The sequence below is a fragment of the Pistacia vera genome, unplaced genomic scaffold (assembly GCF_008641045.1).
Source record: "Pistacia vera cultivar Batoury unplaced genomic scaffold, PisVer_v2 Contig100, whole genome shotgun sequence".
Taxonomy (NCBI): Eukaryota; Viridiplantae; Streptophyta; class Magnoliopsida; order Sapindales; family Anacardiaceae; genus Pistacia; species Pistacia vera.
The window spans coordinates 986,244-1,009,944 of record NW_022195028.1 but is presented as its reverse complement, the minus strand read 5'-3'; the positions used below and the strand labels follow the sequence as shown (position 1 = coordinate 1,009,944).

At 32.6% G+C, this 23,701-nt stretch overlaps 1 protein-coding gene across 2 annotated transcripts; it reads right to left on the bottom strand.

The window, feature by feature from the left end:
* Nucleotides 1-366: 366 nt before the first annotated feature.
* On the bottom strand, nucleotides 367-19,041 carry LOC116123238 (villin-3-like). Of its 2 annotated transcripts, XM_031409124.1 has the most exons (25): nucleotides 18,905-19,041; nucleotides 18,724-18,800; nucleotides 16,391-16,534; nucleotides 16,051-16,150; nucleotides 15,503-15,571; nucleotides 15,045-15,281; nucleotides 14,767-14,944; nucleotides 14,478-14,610; nucleotides 13,763-13,922; nucleotides 13,537-13,687; nucleotides 13,353-13,453; nucleotides 13,090-13,248; nucleotides 9,045-9,113; nucleotides 8,902-8,970; nucleotides 8,646-8,783; nucleotides 6,627-6,755; nucleotides 6,061-6,208; nucleotides 5,883-5,893; nucleotides 5,658-5,798; nucleotides 5,455-5,580; nucleotides 4,555-4,617; nucleotides 3,592-3,690; nucleotides 1,366-1,624; nucleotides 955-1,163; nucleotides 367-868 (listed from the first exon to the last, which is right to left on the bottom strand). In XM_031409124.1, the coding sequence occupies exons 3-25, from the start codon at nucleotides 16,444-16,446 to the stop codon at nucleotides 755-757; spliced, it is 2,919 nt and encodes a 972-aa protein (XP_031264984.1). In that variant the 5' UTR covers nucleotides 16,447-16,534; nucleotides 18,724-18,800; nucleotides 18,905-19,041; the 3' UTR covers nucleotides 367-754. The 2 variants fall into 2 exon arrangements, with proteins under 2 accessions (XP_031264984.1, XP_031264922.1); XM_031409062.1 differs by lacking the exons at nucleotides 13,090-13,248; nucleotides 13,353-13,453; nucleotides 13,537-13,687; ... (7 more) ...; nucleotides 18,724-18,800; nucleotides 18,905-19,041 and adding exons at nucleotides 10,488-10,646; nucleotides 10,751-10,851; nucleotides 10,935-11,085; ... (2 more) ...; nucleotides 12,165-12,342; nucleotides 12,443-12,576 and having other exon boundaries at nucleotides 367-624; nucleotides 742-868.
* Between the last annotated feature and the right edge of the window lie 4,660 nt (nucleotides 19,042-23,701).

Genomic DNA, 23,701 nt, shown 5'->3' with positions numbered 1-23,701 from the left:
TTTAGACAAGTCATTTTTCATGAAATTCAATTAAAACATCTGTAACTTATATATCTTCTTACTGCTATCATACTCATTGAGCAGCTAGTTCTTTTGTTTAATTTTATTTATATATTTTTTATTAAAACAAAGTTCCATTAAATTAAATAATACATTGTGAAAACCATAATTAACTTAATTTTGTATGTTCTCTTACAAAATATATAAAAAGGTTTTCAGATAAAAATTTCATTTACACTGAGAATAGAAGAAGTTTGATTTCAGTTAATAGATTTTCCAATGCATTGGATTTATGATCTGAAAGCAACAACAAATTTCATTCCTTATACTGGAGTTGAAGTACAAATGCATTACATATACACCCCCTTTTTTTTTGCTTAAAGACAAAATTAAAGATATAAAAATGTCATATAAACCACAAAAAGAGATACATACCAACGAAATAAAAGAATTGGACTCACCCCACATGTCTTTTAAAACTACAATCTCTCATATTACAAGAAGGCAGCAGCATTTGAAAAGGATAAACGAAAAACAAATCACTCTTCAGGCGCCATCACAATCAAAATACCCTTCGATACTTACCCACAGCTATGTTCATCGAAGCGTGCAAATTGCAAAATGCTACATAATGCAGTCCAGACATGTTGTCCCCATTTTTGATAGATCAAGAAAACAGACAACTTTTAGTTAGGATGCAAAAGAAGCAGATTAATCACTCCTTTAAACAAAACAAAAAACCTTTTTTAAGCCCCTAGAATAAATCAACTTTCTTTTTCTGCATGTCTTGCTTCCATTTTGGCAACTTATAGAATCCTTCTTTTGTCATCCCGAACACGTTCTGGAACTCCTCATCTGACAGATAGGCCTGAGAAACCATATGGAGAAATACACTGAATATCGATCGAAAAGCTTAATTGAAATGAAAGTAATAACATTTACGATGAGACTAACCTCTCTTCGTTTAAAATCAATTCCAGTAACTGGGTTGTCGGATTTGGCCTTCAGTTGATCGTAACTGAACGTACTAAGACCTGATTCACTACCGTTATCATCCTGTGAAGTCACTTCCTCTCCGTTGCTTTCTGATACTGGCGCAACTTCCTCAACCTCCTTGACCTCAGCAACTTCTTGAGAATCCGATTCTGACTGGGCAAATTCGGCTGAAAACATTAAAAGGTGTCAGATGTTCCACAGTTTAAGAACCATGCATAATCGAATTTACATGGCAAGAAAGCATCTGCAACACTTAGTGACCTTAGTATGTACTGGAACAGAACACTGAAGCAGACAAATTAACGCAATAGTGAAATTACTAAAGGCATCCTATCAATAATTTAAAGAGAATTATAACAACGTTCTTACAGGGAGGGTTAGTTTCTGGAGGAGGACTGCTACTGGATCGGGGAGGAGAGGCATCAGGTGATCTCTTCTTTTCTGCAGTAAGAACTGACGAAAGAGCTGCCACTGCTGCTGCTCTTTGTGATCCCTGACCTGCGCTGGACGGCTTTGAAGCGGAACCTTTGCTTCCCGGTGGTGAATTAAATGCAGAAGATAAGGCAGCTAAAGCCGAAGCTCTTTGAGTTGGTCCTCCTTGGTTTGAACCATTGGACTTATCTTGGGCCTACAGTAACATAGAATAACAAATAACCATGTCATCAGTAAGGAGGTTCATGAATATCATGGAACAGATACACAATCATAACCAGAAATAAAGACATAAGATTATTTCATTGACGCCCCTTATTTATTGATTACATAATTCAGCTACCATTTTGACAGAGGTTGACCTTTAAAATGACACTTCCACCCTCAATTTTTTCGGAAGGGATGAATGAAAGAATGAATTTAACCTTGTACCTTTTCCAAAAATGGAAAGATAAGATAATATTAAAAATAAATTTATTCTCAACTTTCTTTTAAATTTTTCACAACACCATGTATTGATCATCAAAGAAATTTTCCACTAGGCTTGATATTTCCGTTGATTAAACCTTTCACAGCACCCAAGAAACATTTTTTTTTTTTTTTTCCTTTGATAGGAAATGTAGGAACGTATATTAATATTAAAAGAGACTTAGATAGTGGATCAGAAATCCACTACTACAAAAATAACCCATTTACAAGAAACAAAATATCGTCACCACCGTGCAAAAAAATTTGAAAAAGCAGAAGCAAAAATATCAAGGTTGAGCAACAAAATATTTCCACTATGCTTTAAAATTCCTTGACTCATGAACATACCAGCTCCAATATCAAGACTGCTAAGATCAACCACAATTTTTGGACGAATGTGTTCACCTACACCATAACTTGTGGGTTTTGGACCACTGTTCTAGAGACAAAACTCTTTCGTGGGTTCTCTAAAGATTTACACCAGAAACACTTAATCCGCTGGTTTGAAGAGCTGAAGTAATTGTGAGTTTTGTGAACTATCCACAGTTACTCTAAGTTGGATCCTAAGTGCTTTATGGAAAGGCACAAAATTGTTTGGTATAAACATACTAGTAAACTATAGTATTTGCCCAATATCAATTATCAAGTGAGTATGGCCCTTGAATTTGGAATCAAAGGACTTAGCTAAAAAAAGAAGAAAAAAGAAAATTTGGGGCTGACAAGAGCCCCATACCATATCAATTCCCTTTTTTTAGATATCTAGACACTCTTATGAAGTACCAAAAACAAAAAAATTGCTTTGCAGCCTAAATGTTAGAAACAAATGCAGACTAGTAATTTTGTTGATCTCATGCCACCAAACCTAGCAATACATCAACATGGTGAATGTTCTGTTTTAACTAAAAGATATTGGGAGCTCCAGAGGAGGGTCACAAAAGAATTGAACAGGGACAACCAGTAACAAGAGTTTGACCAACAACAGTTGGGGAATATTATTTTTGGCGAAAGAGTTGAGATAAAAAGATCTATATAACCCAGCCACTCTAGTTAAAGCTTATTTTAGAAGCTGTTTTGTGCTGTAAGCCATGTGCTAGTGCCAATTTATACTGTGATAGAAAGTTTATACTTTCAGATCACATGAAAATTTAAATTTAAGCAAAAGATGTGCTTCTGAACAGTGAACACCTTCCAAATTATTGGTAATTCTTGATTTGGATTATGATGGGTAATCACATTATATTCTGTGATAGAAAGCCATGTGCTAGTGCCAATTTATACTGTGATAGAAAGTTTATATTTTCAGATCACATGAAAATTTAAATTTAAGCAAAAGATGTGCTTCCGAACAGTGAACACCTTCCAAATTATTGGAAATTCTTGATTTGGGATTTGGGTTATGATGGGTAATCACATTATATTCTACAACTAAAAGGGAAACTAACTATTAGGCTTCATTCAAAGTTGAAACTCCATATAGCAAAATCATGTTTATCAACCACAGTGCAGCAACAAACATAATAGTCTCTACTAACAAGGATCTCTGGTTTCCTTGGCAAATCTATCTGACTCCCTAGAAATAAAAAATCATAGTACAAGTTCAACATGCCTGCATTTGGAGATCAAATTATACATAGAATTGAACACAAAAATGAAAGGAATGTATTAAAATCTCTGTAGCATGAGGAAAGAATTTACCAGATTGGATTTCCCAGAAGATGGATTAAAAGCAGAGGATAAGGCAGCTAAGGCAGAAGCCCTTTGAGTTGGTCCTCCCTGATTTGTGTTTGACTTATCCTGTATCAAGCATGTAGTGTATAATATTAAACGGCCACCAAGATACCCAAAGATTAACTTATGAAATCGATAAATGAATTTTTAATGCACATATAAATGCATCGTTTAAGGATCAAATGTAAGACTTAATACAAAATTCTAGGTATAATACAACCCTCCCCCAAAACACTTATATTCCCTGATCTGAAAAACAGGGTTAGGGAATAATCCAGGAAAATTCTTCAAAAGACTTGCCCAATGCATGTAGTAAAACAAGAATTTGACAGCAATAAAGCAGTGTAAAATTATGGTGGCAATACACATAAAATATTATAAGATAAATACAGTATCTCATGTTTTATGACATATAGCCAAGGGACAGGACTTGGTAATACAAGTTTTTAACTTAAATTGAGATAGAAATCCTTGACCACTCATCTACTTCATCCAAGAACTTAGAAAGTTATAAGTTAGTAACATCAAATGCAACTTTTGACTTCAAATCTTAAGTCTTGGATTAAAATAAATGAATAATTCGAAGTTTATGTCTTGTTTTAACTGAAAAAGTTTAGGTCACTCGCAGCCCATGTAATTGCACTTGAAATGCATAATATATATCCCAAATTTTAAAATCGCACAAACTAAAAAGCCTCCGATGAAATTTAAAAGTGCTCAAAATGCAGAAATCATTTTTTTGCAAATAATATATCTGTTCCAAATCACTTGTGTCCAAAGTTCTAAACCAGACAGACCACAAGGTACAATCTGCATTAAAGAAATCAGGGCCAAAATTTATGCACAAAGATAAGATGTTGCAAAACTTTTCATATGCTTTTTAGAGGATCTTATCATGCATTTTGTCCTTGTATCAAGAAAGGAAATTACCTCTGCGACATGACTTGCCCCAAAGAGTAATGCCACCTTCTTCTGGAATGAGTTTCCTTGAACCTGTATCCATTCAAATAAGTTCTAAGGACACATAATACAGAAATTATTGAACATACAATATTAACAATATATCAGTAATAGTGTTTGGGATAAAGGAAGAATTTAGCCACGCAGACTTTCTTAACATTTTAACTAATCCCAAATGTATGCTACCGCAATCAGAGTTTCCTTTGTTAATTTTTCAAAGTAAAAAGTTCATACCAGAGTTTGGCCCCAAAATGTCACAATCCTATTTATAATTCATTAGAAGCCAACTTAGTCCTATTATGAAATATCATAACTTTCTAGATTAATTTCACCGTCAATAATAGTTTTTGCAACAGTAAAATTAATTCACCACTTACAATTAGTTAAAGTAAATATTGTCTGTACTACCAATATAATAATTTTGCCAAACTTTTGTCATCTAGATGTTTCTGAGTTGCTATAATCTATATACTTGCTCAGTAAGTTTGTCAAGGAAAATTATGTAACTTCAATAGGTATGTTGACCATGATGTTGGCCAAACCCTCTTTGCATCTCATTTCTCCTATTTAGGAAAGCCTCCTTGTTTACTTGCTTAGTACTTAAGGAGATTCATTAAATTGATTAGGTAGGTTTAACATAAGTTAATGGCTAAAACATATTACTTATATGATCATTCCTGTTATATGTTATAAGTTTTGTTCTCCATTTTGCATAAACAGTAGAAGATAACACTTCCGAAATTACAGTTTAAAGAAAAAGAAAGAAAAAGCTGAAATTTGTAATGAAATTTTAAAAACAGGAGGAAATAAAGGAGCAAAAGAAACTTGAAGACGATTAAAAAAGAGATATCATGTCATTCACACACGTACAGTAGCTTTTGTTGAATCCCATGAAAAGAATATTGTGAAGAAGCATGGCTCGTTTCCTTCACTAACTTTGTAGAGTGGAACTTTAGGAGACAACCCCTCCAGAGATGCAGCCATGTTTATGTAATTCTGCAGAATTCATACAATAAACAGAGTACAGTATGAAAAACAAAAGAAGCTAAAAGTTTACTCTATTTAACCAATACCTGGCCAATTTCAAAAGCAGATTGCTTTTCTTTGGAGTCTACAGAGTGACCAACCCAAACAAACACTTCAGCATGTGTGTCAAGCAGCAGAATATCCTCAGTCAGCAGATCATCTTGTGAGAAGTTGTACACTTCCTCAACCTGCCCAGCAGAACATTAATATGTATACACAAGCCATTGAGTACTTCTCCACACGAAAGCTTGAATCTTAAAAAGTAGACTCACCTCAAATTTTCCTGGGGACCAACATGGCGAAAAAAAATGGACAACAAATATAAAAGTTAGAGAGATAATCAGCTGATTCAACAACTCATAAAACCCAAAAGTTCAGTTCACAGCAAATATTAATTCATTATGAACAAAATCATGCAGCAAAGGCTACATGAATGATTAAGAAATGCACCTTTATTAAATGAAAACGTAAACAAGTGAGGATCTCTGACAACTTCTGGAGAAACCTTTTTGCTGGTGTAACTTTGTTTCCCTCCTAGTGCAAACCAGAAAGCAGAGCTCTCTGTCCCTTCTTTAGCATGTTTTAGAGAAACACCTGGCTGAAATAGCAAGGAAATAATACTTCAATTATATGTACTGTATCAAGCAATAAGCTGAACATGCCAAGAGAAATGGAGACAGAAAGTGTCAACTGAAACACTACACTAAGTTAGAATTGTGACATTCACTTGATACACATAGAAGCAACAAAATAGAACATTACTTCTGGCATTACATTCATTTCCTGTCTTAAGAGAAGATGAACTCACAAAACATCTTGATTCAACAAGTTAAAAGTTAGACTACAGATTGATTGTAACCTGCTTGCAATCATTAGAGTGAGGCAACTAGCTACTCTTTAACTATTAAGAAGCATTTAAATCTCTTTCCTTTTTGTTAAAAAAGGGCATCTATAATTTCTTAACTAGCGTGTTACACCAGAGAACAAAAGAATTCTATTCTTGTAAAGGAGTATACCTTCAAAAATTCAGCAACTTTTGCAGCCAATTGCTGCTGCTCGAAGGTACTTTGATTCCCATGCCATGTGAAAATTGAAGAGCCAGATTGCAGAAGGAAACACTCAGTAGAGTTCAATGATGTAGCTAACTGAAAATAAAAATGTTTAAATGTATGTATAACAAAGACAATTGTCAAGAGATCATATGGTCACAAGCAGGAATAGTATAAAGATGTTTAATGCCCATTAAGCTGCTTCTGTGAAGGTGCAAGATTAGATAAAAAGCAGAATAAACAAGAACATATTAGAAAGAAGAGAAGACAGAGAAAAAGAAGATTGGACAAACAGAAAACACATTTTTGGCCCTGTTGTGGCTTTCAACAAACCTCTTTAACTTAACAAGGTTTATTAAACTTGTCTCCTCATTCAGCTAAACCCAAGAATACTGTCATTTCCTTTTTGTTCAATTCACAGTGTCAAATCAAGTTTATCTAAAACTCCTTAAGTTTGTAATCCAAAAACGAAATCAGCTTGTCACTACAGAACAATAAAACTGATTTTCTTTCATCATCTATTACCGCAATTAGCTTCTCAGTTTTACTCCAAACATTATTTAAGTTGGCTATAAATATAATCTTTCATGGTGCTCCTCTGAAACAAAGTGCCTTTTTTTTCCGCTGATAACCAGAAATCCCTTGACCTATCTTACTTGTCAACCAACTTCTTAACCAGGAGCTAGTTCCAAAGCCTATAGCTTTTGTATCCATTAAATATATGGAATATAATATCTTAAGTGGGTGACTCTAAGGGGACTTGAGCCTTGACCTCATGAATAATTCATAAATACCTTACTCTAGGTTTGCTAAACTAGACTGAGGAAGAACCATACAGCACAGCAAACAGCCAATGTCTGTACATTAGTCTCAATGTAATAATATACTACGGACAGGAAATAGAAAAATGTAAACATCCAGGAAAGGGTGATACAAAAGTGGAGCAGGTGTCCAGCTAGCAGGTAGGGTTAAAAGCTCTACAAAGACCTAGAAAAAATCTGGCAGATCTTAAAGTAACATAACAGCATACATCAAAACTTGTTCAACATAGAATCAGCTCCTACCATCCACAAAAAAACTTGAGAGGCCAATTAACCAATATTTGTAGATTATCCTCTAAGATTAATTTCCAAAGAAAAAGCAAGATATTTTAATGACATCCACGAAAATCTGTTGCACAAATATATAATGCCAGGTTAGTAAATGCTCAAAACTGGAACATTTAGGAGATCCAACATCACCACCCACTCCATAAAACTAGTTGAAGCGAGCTTTAAGTGAAATTGTGGCAATATTTTCAATTATGCACATTTTCCTATCTTATATTCTGATGAGACCCTTAGTGTGCTGGTCTATTGTAGGAAACATAAGGTAATGACGAGACCCTTAGTGTGCTGGTCTATTGTAGGAAACATAAGGTTGTGAAGTAGGAGATTTTGGTGATGTTGGCAGGAAACTTCCATGAGTTTAGGCTAGGACAGGTGGCGATTGGGGGTTGGGACAGCAAAGGAATTCAGTTAGGGAGAGAGAGAGAGAGCCGGAGGATAAAAAGAGAGGGAGAGAGCAGATTAGGGCAGCGAAGAATATAGGGAAATTTGGGAGGAGCTAACCCTCGAAGTTAGCAATTAAGGAGGAGCTGGCCCTCAAAGTCCAGCATTGTTTTTCCTTTCATATTTTGATTTTGTCCTTTTGGGTTGATGTGCTGGGTATATTTTGTTGTTTGCTGCCATTGTTATCAGTTTGTTGAGTATCAATACACATATCTATTTTCTTCCTATTTCTTGGCCGTTGGCTGTTATTATTTTACTGTTTTGCTGAGTTTTGGGAGTGGGTTCTCATCATATTCATTTGCCCCCCTCCATAATCACATAGTAATATTTATATTTGACAGTAAAGATTGAAAATATATATATATATATAAGATTTTAGACTTTAAATGAACATACTTTAAAGCATAACAAAATATGAAACTAAATTATTACATACCGCATCAATTTGCACTGCCTTATTGTTATGAATGGAAGTTCCAGATATCCGAATGAGTGCAATACTTTCAGCTGTATAAGTTTCATCCGTTACACCTTTGTCTGCTATGTACTTTTTGTAACCAGAGCTCAAACCACCCTATTGAGAATTTCAATCATATTTTTAAAATTCCATTACCTTCTAGTTTTTTACCCAACTACAATGTCAGAGTAAGCATAATTGAATCTTAAAGTAAAAGACTCTGAGTTTTAAATACCTTAAGGACCACCATAGGTTGAAAGAGTGCAACAAATTGTGGTGGCTCTTTACCTTGAAATATACAACCCTGTAACAAGCATATATTACATGCAGGTCTTAATGTAGTCAACTTCCCAAACCTGGGTAAAGATAATATGATACCTGAACGGGTCTTCCCTTCAGAGAGTTGCACATTGTATTAGCCAACCGAGCGGCCATCTTTTGATCTTCCTGAATTGCATGGTTATAAATTATAAAGTGTTACTAATATGACATATAGAATGGTGTAAGAAAATCAAATAAAATTAAATATTTTTGTTCAAGAATCAAAGGAAACAAAATATATAAAATTTACAATGTACAAAGAGAAATAAATTTCAACGTGGAGAAGCAAACATGGTGCATACATGATTGCAGCACCATAAATCAGAAAAAAGTTTAAAGCATAAGGACATGTCATAAGTCTGAAGACACAGAAAGAAAATCTCTTAGGATCTACACTTAATAATTACTATTACTGAGACAAGAAAAAATGGATGGGGCTATATGCACCCCCAAAAATACTCCCTACACGTCTTTAAGTGCACCCTACTATTTACAAATTTAAGGAATAAATATTTCTTAAACACATTTTATAGAAAAGTGCTATAAAATGTAAAAGAAATTGTCACAAGAAGACTTCTTAATAGAATTGCTATTTATAAATCAGTTAACTCATCAATTTTCAACAAGTTTTCTAAATTGTATCTATGTATAAGTATGTATTGATCCATTATTAACTTTGCACTGGCAACATAAGTTATATTTAAAATTATAAGGACAATTTAGTTAAAGAAAATTAATAACGGATATAAGAAAAATGGGTGTATAGATTACTTTTAGGGTGGCATATAGCCCCACCCAAAAAAAATATGGGAAGCAAAAGAAATATATAAAACTTAGTCATACTACAAGTTTCAGTCAAGATAGGTTTTATTTTCTTTTAAAAATAATGTTGAAGAAAAATCATGAGATAGGCACATAAGTGAACTAGAAATCCACAAAGAGGTCAAAAAATATGAGAGAAGGCGTAACAAATCTTTAAGAGATAGTGACAACGACTAAAGAGTGCTGCATTCCAAGTTGGAGGTGATCTAAGATGAGGAAGACCAAAATCAAAGTCAAATGAGAACCAGGAATTCATATATAGAAAGTAAAGATTCGCAAAACAAAAAATATGTAGCTGGCACCGATAAGACTATGTTGGTTGAGAGGGTTCACCAGGATGCTTTCAAGTCTCATTTCAAGAAGACCATTACAGTGAATATGAAAATCAATGCAAAGAGATATTTCTTCTTTTTTTTTTTTTTTTCATTTTTCTTATTTATTATTTTTTTTAAAAAAAAAAAAAAGGAGATAACAATCACTTAATGGTGCTCAAATTCAGATAATTTCACATTTATTCAAACATACACAGCACTTATTATATATCCTACAAGAATGACACTTGTTTCCTGGAAGAAAAAATGTTCAAATAAGGCAGGTGTTGCATGAGCATTTTTTATGCAACCAAAAGTTAAGCCATTAGGCAAACATTTCAAACCTAATATGGAAGAATGTAGTTACCTCAATGCTATCAGTTCCAATCCAACAGCACAGAAAGTAATCTTCTTTCCTATCACCTGAGTGATAAGTATAAAGCACAATGTAGCAGTCCCCACTGTAAAATTTTCCAATATCCTCTTTAGGCAAGGGAGTCTTGGCACTGCCATTAATGCACCATACCTGCATAATAAACAATAGCGGTTATCCTAAACCATATCAATATCACCAACCTAATAAATGAAATACTTCCCAGAAGCAAACAAGAAATTAATTATCAACTAAACCTCCATCTTTCCACCTCCTTCAAGCAAAGGTGGGACTTCCTCATTCGTAGGAGTACTTTTGTTCATGCCTTTGATACCAACACCTTGTTGCTTCAACAAAGCTACAGGCATAAACTGTTTTTTAATAACACTAACCACGGAATGTTCCAATTTAATTATGAATTAAAGGAAAAAAAGAGCCTACCTGCTACTTTTCCTCTTCCCTCCTCAGCACCAGGAGTTACTGACCCAGACGGCCAAGAATCAAAGTTTGTCTTAAATGCATGTGTTTCATAACCTTGGATGACCCTGGTGATTCTCGTTGATTTTGGCCTATTTTGGCTAGCAAGAAACTCCTGAAGATAAAATTTAGAAATGAAAATCCATCTTTTTTCTTTCAATATATAATAAAAGAAATGGTATGCCTCTACCTCAACAACTTGACTAGCAGCTTTTCTCTCCTCCACTTGAGTTACCCGACCAACCCAAACAAATACTTCATTGCCACGATCCAGTAGATAGCATCTATTGTTTTCCAACATGGATTTGGAGAGTTCACCCTCTACGATCTTAGCTTGACCATCTTCAATGCTAAAGAAACAAGTGATAAGAAATCAGCACCTTATGTTTATAAATGCATGCATCATGCAATATTAACTTTTTCAATTTTTAATAGGACATCATGAAACATTAATGTGTCACTAAAACATGCTTTTGACCTATTATATGATCTCATATGAGGAGAAATTTACCTATAAAAAACAAATGAAATTAAATCAAACAAACAGAATGCAAACTGAACACTTTGGATATCAAATATAGTCTTCCTTTAGATCCTTGACCCAAAAGATTGTGCTTGTAAGCCAGAAATAAGGAAAGATGAAGAGAATTTAAAGAGTAAAAATTGTTTTGCACATATTTTATATGCACAAATATGACAGTGTCGCTTTCTGCATACAAATAAGCATAAAGAACACCATGAATTTAATACTCAGAAGTAAATGATTGCCTTTTTAACCCTGCTAAAATTTTAAGGATGTGAAGAACTGATATATTTAAATTACTTGGCAATGTTATTCACAATGAAACAGACATAAGGACTGATGTACTTCTCCATATATCAACAATTTGCACGAAAGAAAGTACCTGTAAAGTTTAGCGGGTGTGCTTTCCGCAACAATATCATCTTCACTAGCAACCTTCTTGCCAATTGGAGCAAAACCACCAAATAGAACCCAAAATTCACCCGAGTCTGACTCTGTGTCTAATTTCCCATCATCTGGCATGGTGAACACCATTTATACCCAAATAAAAGACAAATGAAGAATTATTAACTATAATGTAGAAACTCTGACTACAAAGTAGTTAATTAAGGCTCAACGGGACTTTAAACAAAAGAGTAGCATCATGAAAGTTGTATCTAAAACACCCTTACCAACGATTGCGACATCGCACTTCCCGTCATGATACTTTTCCTTCAAAAACTGAATTACTTCCAAAGCCTTAGCCCTTTCCTGGATATTGGAATTTGCACCATTGAATTGATAAATCTTATCCTGAGTGTCCAGGATAAACACATCATCATGATTTAGTGAAGACCGAGCAAAAGGAACCTGCAAAAGCAAAACAAGTAATTATAATTTCTTGATCCATGGTAGATTCACCCACATGAATTCCATTTTAATTCGTGAAATGTAGATTAGAATTCAATACCTGCTTCATCCTGACAACTCGTTTTCCTCTGCATACATACAGGCGTGTTTCAAACTCTTCTTCCTCAGGTTTTTTGAATCCAGATGCAACACCTCCCTCTAATGGTATAATACAAGGTTTAAAATATGATAAAAATTTGTCAGATTCATGTCCTTGAAGTTCCCTATGCTGCACTGCACGCCCTCCAAGAACAGCATCAAGTTCAACTGTTTTAATAGCCGCCGTTCCAGCTTCATCCTTTTTTTTTTTTTTTTTTTTTTTTGACAAAGAAGAAAAAGCCAGTATTAATGTTATGAGATTTACTTGAAAAGAACAGATTGTCCAAAAAACTAGGAACAAGCTTAACATCTCGTGTTAAATAGTTTCATCTCCATATGAAGTTGTGTTAAAAGAAGAGCAAAGATCAGAATAAAGAGGGAAAAAAAAAAAAAAAGGAGATAACAATCACTTAATGGTGCTCAAATTCAGATAATTTCACATTTATTCAAACATACACAGCACTTATTATATATCCTACAAGAATGACACTTGTTTCCTGGAAGAAAAAAGGTTCAAATAAGGCAGGTGTTGCATGAGCATTTTTTATGCAACCAAAAGTTAAGCCATTAGGCAAACATTTCAAACCTAATATGGAAGAATGTAGTTACCTCAATGCTATCAGTTCCAATCCAACAGCACAGAAAGTAATCTTCTTTCCTATCACCTGAGTGATAAGTATAAAGCACAATGTAGCAGTCCCCACTGTAAAATTTTCCAATATCCTCTTTAGGCAAGGGAGTCTTGGCACTGCCATTAATGCACCATACCTGCATAATAAACAATAGCGGTTATCCTAAACCATATCAATATCACCAACCTAATAAATGAAATACTTCCCAGAAGCAAACAAGAAATTAATTATCAACTAAACCTCCATCTTTCCACCTCCTTCAAGCAAAGGTGGGACTTCCTCATTCGTAGGAGTACTTTTGTTCATGCCTTTGATACCAACACCTTGTTGCTTCAACAAAGCTACAGGCATAAACTGTTTTTTAATAACACTAACCACGGAATGTTCCAATTTAATTATGAATTAAAGGAAAAAAAGAGCCTACCTGCTACTTTTCCTCTTCCCTCCTCAGCACCAGGAGTTACTGACCCAGACGGCCAAGAATCAAAGTTTGTCTTAAATGCATGTGTTTCATAACCTTGGATGACCCTGGTGATTCTCGTTGATTTTGGCCTATTTTGGCTAGCAAGAAACTCCTGAAGATAAAATTTAGAAATGAAAATCCATCTTTTTTCTTTCAATATATAATAAAAGAAATGGTATGCCTCTACCTCAACAACTTGACTAGCAGCTTTTCTCTCCTCCACTTGAGTTACCCGACCAACCCAAACAAATACTTCATTGCCACGATCCAGTAGATAGCATCTATTGTTTTCCAACATGGATTTGGAGAGTTCACCCTCTACGATCTTAGCTTGACCATCTTCAATGCTAAAGAAACAAGTGATAAGAAATCAGCACCTTATGTTTATAAATGCATGCATCATGCAATATTAACTTTTTCAATTTTTAATAGGACATCATGAAACATTAATGTGTCACTAAAACATGCTTTTGACCTATTATATGATCTCATATGAGGAGAAATTTACCTATAAAAAACAAATGAAATTAAATCAAACAAACAGAATGCAAACTGAACACTTTGGATATCAAATATAGTCTTCCTTTAGATCCTTGACCCAAAAGATTGTGCTTGTAAGCCAGAAATAAGGAAAGATGAAGAGAATTTAAAGAGTAAAAATTGTTTTGCACATATTTTATATGCACAAATATGACAGTGTCGCTTTCTGCATACAAATAAGCATAAAGAACACCATGAATTTAATACTCAGAAGTAAATGATTGCCTTTTTAACCCTGCTAAAATTTTAAGGATGTGAAGAACTGATATATTTAAATTACTTGGCAATGTTATTCACAATGAAACAGACATAAGGACTGATGTACTTCTCCATATATCAACAATTTGCACGAAAGAAAGTACCTGTAAAGTTTAGCGGGTGTGCTTTCCGCAACAATATCATCTTCACTAGCAACCTTCTTGCCAATTGGAGCAAAACCACCAAATAGAACCCAAAATTCACCCGAGTCTGACTCTGTGTCTAATTTCCCATCATCTGGCATGGTGAACACCATTTATACCCAAATAAAAGACAAATGAAGAATTATTAACTATAATGTAGAAACTCTGACTACAAAGTAGTTAATTAAGGCTCAACGGGACTTTAAACAAAAGAGTAGCATCATGAAAGTTGTATCTAAAACACCCTTACCAACGATTGCGACATCGCACTTCCCGTCATGATACTTTTCCTTCAAAAACTGAATTACTTCCAAAGCCTTAGCCCTTTCCTGGATATTGGAATTTGCACCATTGAATTGATAAATCTTATCCTGAGTGTCCAGGATAAACACATCATCATGATTTAGTGAAGACCGAGCAAAAGGAACCTGCAAAAGCAAAACAAGTAATTATAATTTCTTGATCCATGGTAGATTCACCCACATGAATTCCATTTTAATTCGTGAAATGTAGATTAGAATTCAATACCTGCTTCATCCTGACAACTCGTTTTCCTCTGCATACATACAGGCGTGTTTCAAACTCTTCTTCCTCAGGTTTTTTGAATCCAGATGCAACACCTCCCTCTAATGGTATAATACAAGGTTTAAAATATGATAAAAATTTGTCAGATTCATGTCCTTGAAGTTCCCTATGCTGCACTGCACGCCCTCCAAGAACAGCATCAAGTTCAACTGTTTTAATAGCCGCCGTTCCAGCTTCATCCTTTTTTTTTTTTTTTTTTTTTTTTGACAAAGAAGAAAAAGCCAGTATTAATGTTATGAGATTTACTTGAAAAGAACAGATTGTCCAAAAAACTAGGAACAAGCTTAACATCTCGTGTTAAATAGTTTCATCTCCATATGAAGTTGTGTTAAAAGAAGAGCAAAGATCAGAATAAAGAGGGAAAAAGATAAAGAATGAAGATAAATTCATTAAAAGTTCACCTGGCTTGAATCTTTTCCAATCCAGAAATGTATGTCGTACAGATAAGCGCCTCCCCTGCCAGGTGTTGTCTACAGATATATGTATGCATACAAAAAGATAAGTGCATGTAGGAGCAAGATAGCAAATGTTCAACCCCTTCCCCCATATAATGAACTTGTGAGAAAGAAGAATGAAAGGGCAGACAAAGCAAGATCAAACTGTTTATGATCAGGTCACAAGTAATGTCATGCGCCATATGAGTTCTAACTGGCAAAAAGATTCAAGCAAACCCAGCAAAAATTTATGTTTCTAATTAAGTATTGGTATAGAACTTAAAAGTTACCACATAAACCATGACCTCAAATATAGATCAAGGCAAACCAGAGAATATTCACTTTAGGACAATATAATGTGTAATACTCCTTTTGACTAAATTGTAAACTATGGACACAACGTCAACTATAAGTACCTATAAGCTACAAAAAGATTTATTCAAGAAAGTGATCAAGATATATACATCACCGAAAAAAAAAAAAGGTTGAGAGAGAGCATTCAAGAACTTTTGCACCTGCAAGATGATGTAACAATCTCCCATGTAGAATTTTCCATAGTCAGACTTAGGCAATGGAACTGGTTGAAAATTCTCAATTCTCCAGATTTCAGTCCCCCTGGGCACTGTTAAGTTTGACAACATTAAAGCGGATAGCATTGCGTACCAACATTTTATATGTAATACCAAGAAAAATTTATGTACATAACTTAAGTCAAAACCATATTCCGTATTCCACTTTCACTTATGAGTTGCATATGTGCGTAAAAACCAAGAAAATTTTCTAGATCTCTCTTCATCCTATGTGTTTGTGCGCATGTGTCTCAAATTAATAAGTTACTACTCCAATTAAGGATACAATCTTTGACCCGCTCCTTGAAATGCAGGATCCAAAGATTTTGCAGAGGTAGACATCTTGGAAAATCCTTCTTCTCACTGTTATTCGCACAAACAGAATAAAGGCTTGTAGAATGTGCTGAGAAGGAAACAGCAGCAGAGTCCACTGCATCAGCGAAATTATGAGAAATTAGAAAAGCATCAAGAAAATGTAAAGATATAAACACCTCTTTGTCTTGGTAGCCTTGTTTAACACTGGTTACTAAAATATTTGCATAGTCTAAAATGTCATATAATTGAATCAACAACATAGACAGAGCAAACATAAGCTGACATTTACTTCCTTTCCATTTTCCAGTACAACAGATAAGCAGAAGTCATAAACAAAGAAAATTAACTGAGACAGTAATTAGACATATAATCAGGTCAAAGACACAAATATATCTTGCTTTATATTCTCATAGAAAAATAAAGCACCAACAACTTTCCTGCAATCTGAAAAGCAATATAACTAACTTCAAGGTCAAGAAAGAAGCAACGCCAAAAAATGCATTACGTTTTGTAGGTTACAACTTGCTATGACAGCAGATGCTATTGTGAAAGTTTTCAAAAATATGTTTAAATATGTTTTTATTTATAAGAAGAATTCATACACCATGCATGCCCACTAGGTTGGACACATGCATGAGTGTGTAGACCAGCAGGTAGCTTTATGTTTGGCATTTTGTCCCTTGCTTATGTTCTAACTCTCTTTAGTTACTCAGACCTTCAGACCTACAACTTTTAATGAGGTTTGTTATACAGAGCTCTCGTATCCAAGCTAGACCAGCTTGAATACATCCTCCTAATCGCAAGTCAAGCATAAATAGTCAAATTCCATCATCAATTAATAGAAGTCAAGAAACTACTTTGAAAAATTAAGGATCTTCATCATGCTCGATTTTGAGTGCTCCCATAGCAAAAAGAAGGAAGAACTTTCATCTTGTAGACTAGACCTTAAAGCACATGATCCCTTTGATGCCTTAACAGTGACCATCGTATCTGTGTTTTCATACTTTCTACTTCTATTTCAGAATTAGGATTAGCATCTTCGTATATTGATAAAAGGGAATTCCCCCAAAAGCATTGCATGCCATATGGATAAAAGATTTTTCATAACTACCATACACTTTTCTTTTCTTTTGAATAAGAGAAAATAACTTCAAAACTCCACAGATACATGACCAACATTCAACAGCATGGAACCAGCTCAATAGTTTGGAACCCTTCAACAAAACAAAAGCATTGCTACTTCAACCCTGCATTTTGAGTACCTCATAGTCTAAAACCAGATATCGAATCATCATCCCAAAAGATTCAAGACATAACCGTTCTAGGTTAAATAAGATGCATAGACAAATGATCTAATAACAAGGTTTCCACATGCTGGCCGCAACCTGAAGTTTCCGATTTCTGCATAATGTATCGTGGACGAGAAGTTGTTAATTTCTGGACAAACTCATCAACTTAAACAAACTCAGATTTCCTATCCTTCTCCACCAGAAAATCTTGGCAAATAGCCTTCAATAAGCATTCTTTTCTCTGTACAAACAATGATCACCTTTCTGTTCATATAACAAGAACCATCACAGCATCCCCAAGTTGCCTGATGTCATATATAAATGCAGCCAATAGTATGTAATGCTAGCTCCCCAAGTCACATTTCCACGAGCAAGCAATGTTTGTGATTTTTCCAAATTTTCAAAAGCAATCCACCCAAAGCATTCCACATTCTTAAAATTACCACTGTTATTAGATAACAGCAATACCAGAAGCACATTTTGAGTACCAGCCTCATTGATTAAGTGATCAAAAGTCGAGCTGATCGGGAGCAAATGAAAAACCTGATACCCTTTCAATACAATCATAAGTTCTACTTCGTTTGAATTCTTAGCTAAAACGATCCTTAAGCTCACAGTTAAGCTACAAAAAACACATCTCTTTCCACTAATATTTTGCATAATTGAAACATCTAAAGCTTTGCAAACCCAGAGATCAAAAAAGAAAAACAAGAAGGCAACAAAAGAATCAAAATGATCAAGCAGCTAAAGGACAACAAGAAAGCACCAAAACTTCACATCAATAATACGAGATAGGCAGATCAAAAAGATGATAGAATAAAAACAAAGGACAAGTTACTAAAATCAAAAGAAGATCAAAAACAATCAGATCAACAAACTGCAAATAAAACAACAACAAAAAGAAGAAGATCTAAACAAATCGTAACGAAATTCAGAACCTGATCAAAGCATCAAAACGAACGATTCAATTATAATAAAATAACGATCAAGAAGAAAACGAAGAAGAGAGATGTACCTGAGAGAGAGAAAGAGATCTCTCCCTATGTGCGTGAGAGTGATGATGGATTATGGAGGAAACTCGTCGACAGAGAGCTGGCAATAATAAAGCGAGTGAGTGAGAAAATAAAAAAGAAAAATTGAATAATTGAAGTGGTGGTGTGTGTTTCTCTCTCAAACTTTTTGAGGTGAGGCCTGACCTTTTTTGAGATTTGTAATTTCAGAGAGATGGAATTTTGATAGTTGGTTTGATGATGATAAAGAAGAAGAAGAATGAAGAGAGAGAAAATTACAGAAACAAAGATAAGATATTTAGCAGACAAAGTTGTTATTTAAGGTAATAAAAGTTCCGGTGACGATGGCACCGGCCATGTTGGCTTTCTCTTGCTTAGATGGATTTTCTTTCCTTTCATTTTTATTTTATTCAAAAATCCCACCAATAAAGTTCCTGCAATATATTTTTCTAACGTCATAATTTAGTAATTTGAATGTGAATATTTTTTTAATTTATTTTTTCTTTATTTCTAAAAGTTGTATAATTTAATGTCATTCATTTATAAGATCTATGGAGTAGTCTCTACTCTCTACAAATCCAAGGTTAATATTGAACCCTATTAACTTTCTAGGGAAAAACATTATTATGAAAATCCGAATTATAAATTTTTTATTAATATAAAGTATTATATGTTCCATAATTTATAAAATTCTATTAAAGTTTAATTCAAATTAAAGTTACCACCAATAATATCCACATTGCTACAATGTTGAAAGCCAAAGGAATTAAAAAAAATGATTATTTTTTAAATTAGATTTTTTTTAACAGCAAATTAAGTCCTTATTTAGTGTTTTTTTTTTTTTTTTCTGCAAACTATTCAACACAGGTTATTGCATAGAAAACCATCTCAATTTCCGGATCAATTTTGAATCAATTTGAATTAAATTAGTTAATTACATTCTAAATCTCCGAAATATTTAAGATAGTAGCAGAAATTTTAACTTTTTTTAAATTTTTGAATTTTTTTTAAAAAAAAAAAAAAAGATATATCTAGATGAGAATGATGGTTAAACAAGATAAAAAAAATTTGATGCGTTTAGAGTGTATCTTGTAAAATACAAATTCGTTTGTTAGTTTTTTTTGTTTTGTTTTGGTTATAATTCTAATTAAAGAACAAAAAGATCAGTTTGAAATTATTTTTTCTAAAACTAGTTAGTCCAATTTGCCAATATTAGCAGTTGAATCTTAAAATATTTATAGCTGGAGAAAACCAATTATACTCTGATAATAGTTCATAAAGGAGAAATGGGTCTACATTCCCCTTCCCAACATGTGCTGCACAGTTAAATACACCGTGGCCTAACTATTCAATTGATTGATCAACTTTTTTATAAACTAAAATTAAAATAAGAAAACCCTAATTTAAAATGCAGTATATACATATTAGTTTTTGAAATTTATTAACATAATTCTGTTATTTATTAGCAATTATTGACAACTTTTTTAATTGAGGATGAAGTGAATACTATTCATAGAAAGCACCGTCCTTACCAATATTTTTTTTTTAAAATAAAAAATGAAAAAGAAAGGAGTAGGTCCAGTCCAGCCTCCGACTTCCTTTGGTGAGAACATGTATGGGACACATGATGGTCAAGCAGACAAAAAGAGAAGAAGATTGAATCATCTCTTCTTTTAAGGAAAAAAAATTAAATTATAAAGAATAAACTTTATTTTCTAAAATCATTCATCAATGCGAATTAGGGATTGTTATATGGGTAATGGAAAATAAGGCATTCAACTGAAAGAAGTTCCTCAATGCAGCGCATTCTCTGCCCAATTTGGTGTGGATAACAGTCCACCAAATTTGGTGTAAACTGTTCACCACAAAAATGCTACATGTTCATAGCAAATTTTTTTTTTTTTTTGTATTTATTTAAATTAATTGATTATATTTATATTATATTTATAAATAAATCATAATAATATAATTCAAAAAATGATAAAAATTAAAAAAAACTTTTAAATGTAATATTAAACTACAATACTCAAATAAAAACTAACTCAAAATAAAATTACACTAATTTAAAAACTAAAATTAAAAGAAAATAAAATAAACTAAATAAAAATTTAATATTTTGTAGATTAGTTCGGATCTTCTAAGATCATCAAAAATTGGAAAGACTAGAGTTATTTTGAGATCTTGACTTGTTTTTGACATAAACAAAATAATATTTTTCATATTAAATGTAATGTTTATTTGATTAAATAAATCTATTTATTAAATTATTATAATTTCTAAAGTAATTATTATTTATAAAAATTTTCCTAATCTTTAATTAATATATACAAAAATAATGAGTAAAAATAAATAATTGTGGTTATTACAATAAAAGAAAAAGAAAGAATTATTTAAAAATATTTTTTTGGTGTAATATTTGGTGCAATGAGTTGGAGATACAATATGTTACAATCAATATTTGTGTGAACTTGCACCAATTTGGTGAATGGTTGGATGGTCTAATATGGTAATTATTAAATAACATAATCCCCATTAATATAAAGATGGTTTAACTTCTAAGGTCTCAATTTAATGAATGATATGTTTAATGAATGTCTATTTTGCCTTTCTTCCATAGTTAGGGTAAAAAAACGGTAGGAGATTTAAGCTATTTTCAACTTAATTTTAGTGGAATGTGTTTTTGCTACTTTCACAAGGTTAGATGTCCTTTTTTTTTTTTTTTTTTTTGTGATCGGATGTTTAGGTATTTTGTACCACTTAATTATCCTAGGGCCCTAAAGTTAACATCAGATAAACCTCAATGTCACCTATTAAACTCGAGGGAATCGAACTAAAACCTCTTGGTAATACCCCAAGAGTTCTATTCACCACTCGACCACCAAATGGTTGTTGGGTTTAGGTGTCCCTTGATAGATGTCTAATAGTGTTAATTATTGAATACCTCTAAATGAATAAGACTATGAAATATATTATTATATGTTTGTGGTACTTTTTTAATATCTTGATAAAAATATTAAGAGTTTGTGTTTCCAAATTTTAAATATTTGATAATTTAATTGTGTATCCCATTATCTCTGCTTATATGAAAGTAAATAAGAATGTGAATAAAATAAGTTACAAATATAAATATTTTAGGGGTATGATTGATTTATTTAAATTTAAAGCGGGAAATTTTGGAAGGTCATTTTAGACAAATACTTGAATAAGATATTGTTATTAATTCAAAAAATAAAATATGGAACTAAACTCTTGCACGTATATGTTACAAGTTTACAATCCTGATGTGTTACGAATCCAATTTTTTTTTTTTTTTTAAATTTAATTAATCTAATTAATGATATATAAAGTGAAATTATGTTAATGTTTTACCAAAAGACAAGGGAAAGACAATATGAAAGGAAAGGAGCCGGCCATATAAGGCAAGGAAAGGAGGAATCAAGAAAGGTATTTAGTCATTGTCAAATGATGGAATTAGACGTATAAAAACTAATAATATTTATCTTGTAATTTGAGCAGTATGTATTTTGAATTTAAATATAATTGGTTAACTGACCAAAATGTACATGTTAGGTAGATGTTGCATCCTTAAATATTAGCCTTCTGATTAAAGCCTACTCTAAATTTAGCATTATCTCATCATCTACATTTTGTTATCTTTTTTTTTTTTTTTTTTTTTTTTGTTTACTGTGAATATCTGTTCATTTTCATTTTCACTCTATATTGTCTTAATTACACTTCTCTTTGATGATTTGTTTTCGAATAAAGATAGATTGATAAATATTTTTCATAATTTTTTCTGATACGTTGTGTTTGTGAAGAGAGTGTAGTATTACTGTTTTTTCTACCATGTTCACTACGTTAGTAGTTAAAGAAGGAAAAAACCAAATCAAATTAAAAAGTTTCAAATATTTATTATCTTGTAAGCACTTTGAAAAACATCAAAAATATATGTTTTGTAATCTTATAAACACTTTTAAAATGATAATCTAAAAAATTTTCAAAAATGTTTTGGTTTAGAAAACTCTTTCAGTCCAACCAAACAGAGTGTTACATTTCATAAATAAAAATGTTGCAGTGGTCGAACCTACAGCACAACCTTTTGAAAGAATAATATCTTTACATGCCTCTACTTATTTAAAAGAGAGTATTAAGAATGCAAAAGCCAAGCTACAGGCTTTACGTAGTAATGTGTAATATAAAATTTCATTTTCCAGGGAATAAGTTTGTGTATTGGTATATATCCCACAGCACAACAACTACTCCCAAATTGCATAGAAAAGGCAAAGCTACATCCACTCAACCAATCAAATTTCACTCTTTTTTAATAAGTATGGAATTGGAAGTTACTTCAATTCAATTATCTACACATTAATAACAGACACATGTGTTTCGCTATTTATTTATCATTCTTCAAATACAACCAATTAACGTGATTCTGAGTTTAAAGAAAGTCTCACGCTTTGGTCTATGTTGTTGTTTTACAATTCTTAGAATAATTAACTGAAATTAAAAAAAAAAAGAAGTTAAAAGAAATACAACAAAGACAATAGTTTATAAATAAATTTTGGTTCGAATTTTTATTTTAAATCTTTAATTTTAGTTTGTGAAATTTTTTTAATTTTTGTTTATAATTATTTTTATTTTTATTTCATTATATTAATCTCAAAGTCCTAATTTTTATTCTTCTAATAGACAAAATTGGGGTATATTAGACATTTCAATTTAAACCATGATAGACTGATAGGGACTGTAATATTTTAAAATTTAACTGGACTAAATGATTCAAACCTTTTAAAAATAGATAAGAGTTTTTAATTGATTGTTAGACGTTGTGAATAGTGTTTAGGGAAATATATTTAGCCCCTCTTTTGGTTTTATTAACTTCTATTTATGACTTTTTTTTTTTTATTGACAAGTTTAATTTAAAATGTACGGAGGTACGTTCTATCATATACAGAATAAGTCATTCTTCATAGTCTTAAT

What these genes read in the sequence shown, in the direction of transcription:
- LOC116123238 (XM_031409124.1), bottom strand. Translation starts at nt 16,446, where the DNA reads ATGTCTACCTCTGCAAAATCTTTGGATCCTGCATTTCAAGGAGCGGGT. An exon ending in GGGAAGAGGAAAAGTAGCAG is followed by an intron (nt 13,454 to 13,536) that starts GTAGGCTCTTTT and finishes TTATGCCTGTAG; the next exon opens with CTTTGTTGAAGCAACAAGGT. An exon ending in TGAAGGGAAGACCCGTTCAG is followed by an intron (nt 8,971 to 9,044) that starts GTATCATATTAT and finishes TGCTTGTTACAG; the next exon opens with GGTTGTATATTTCAAGGTAA.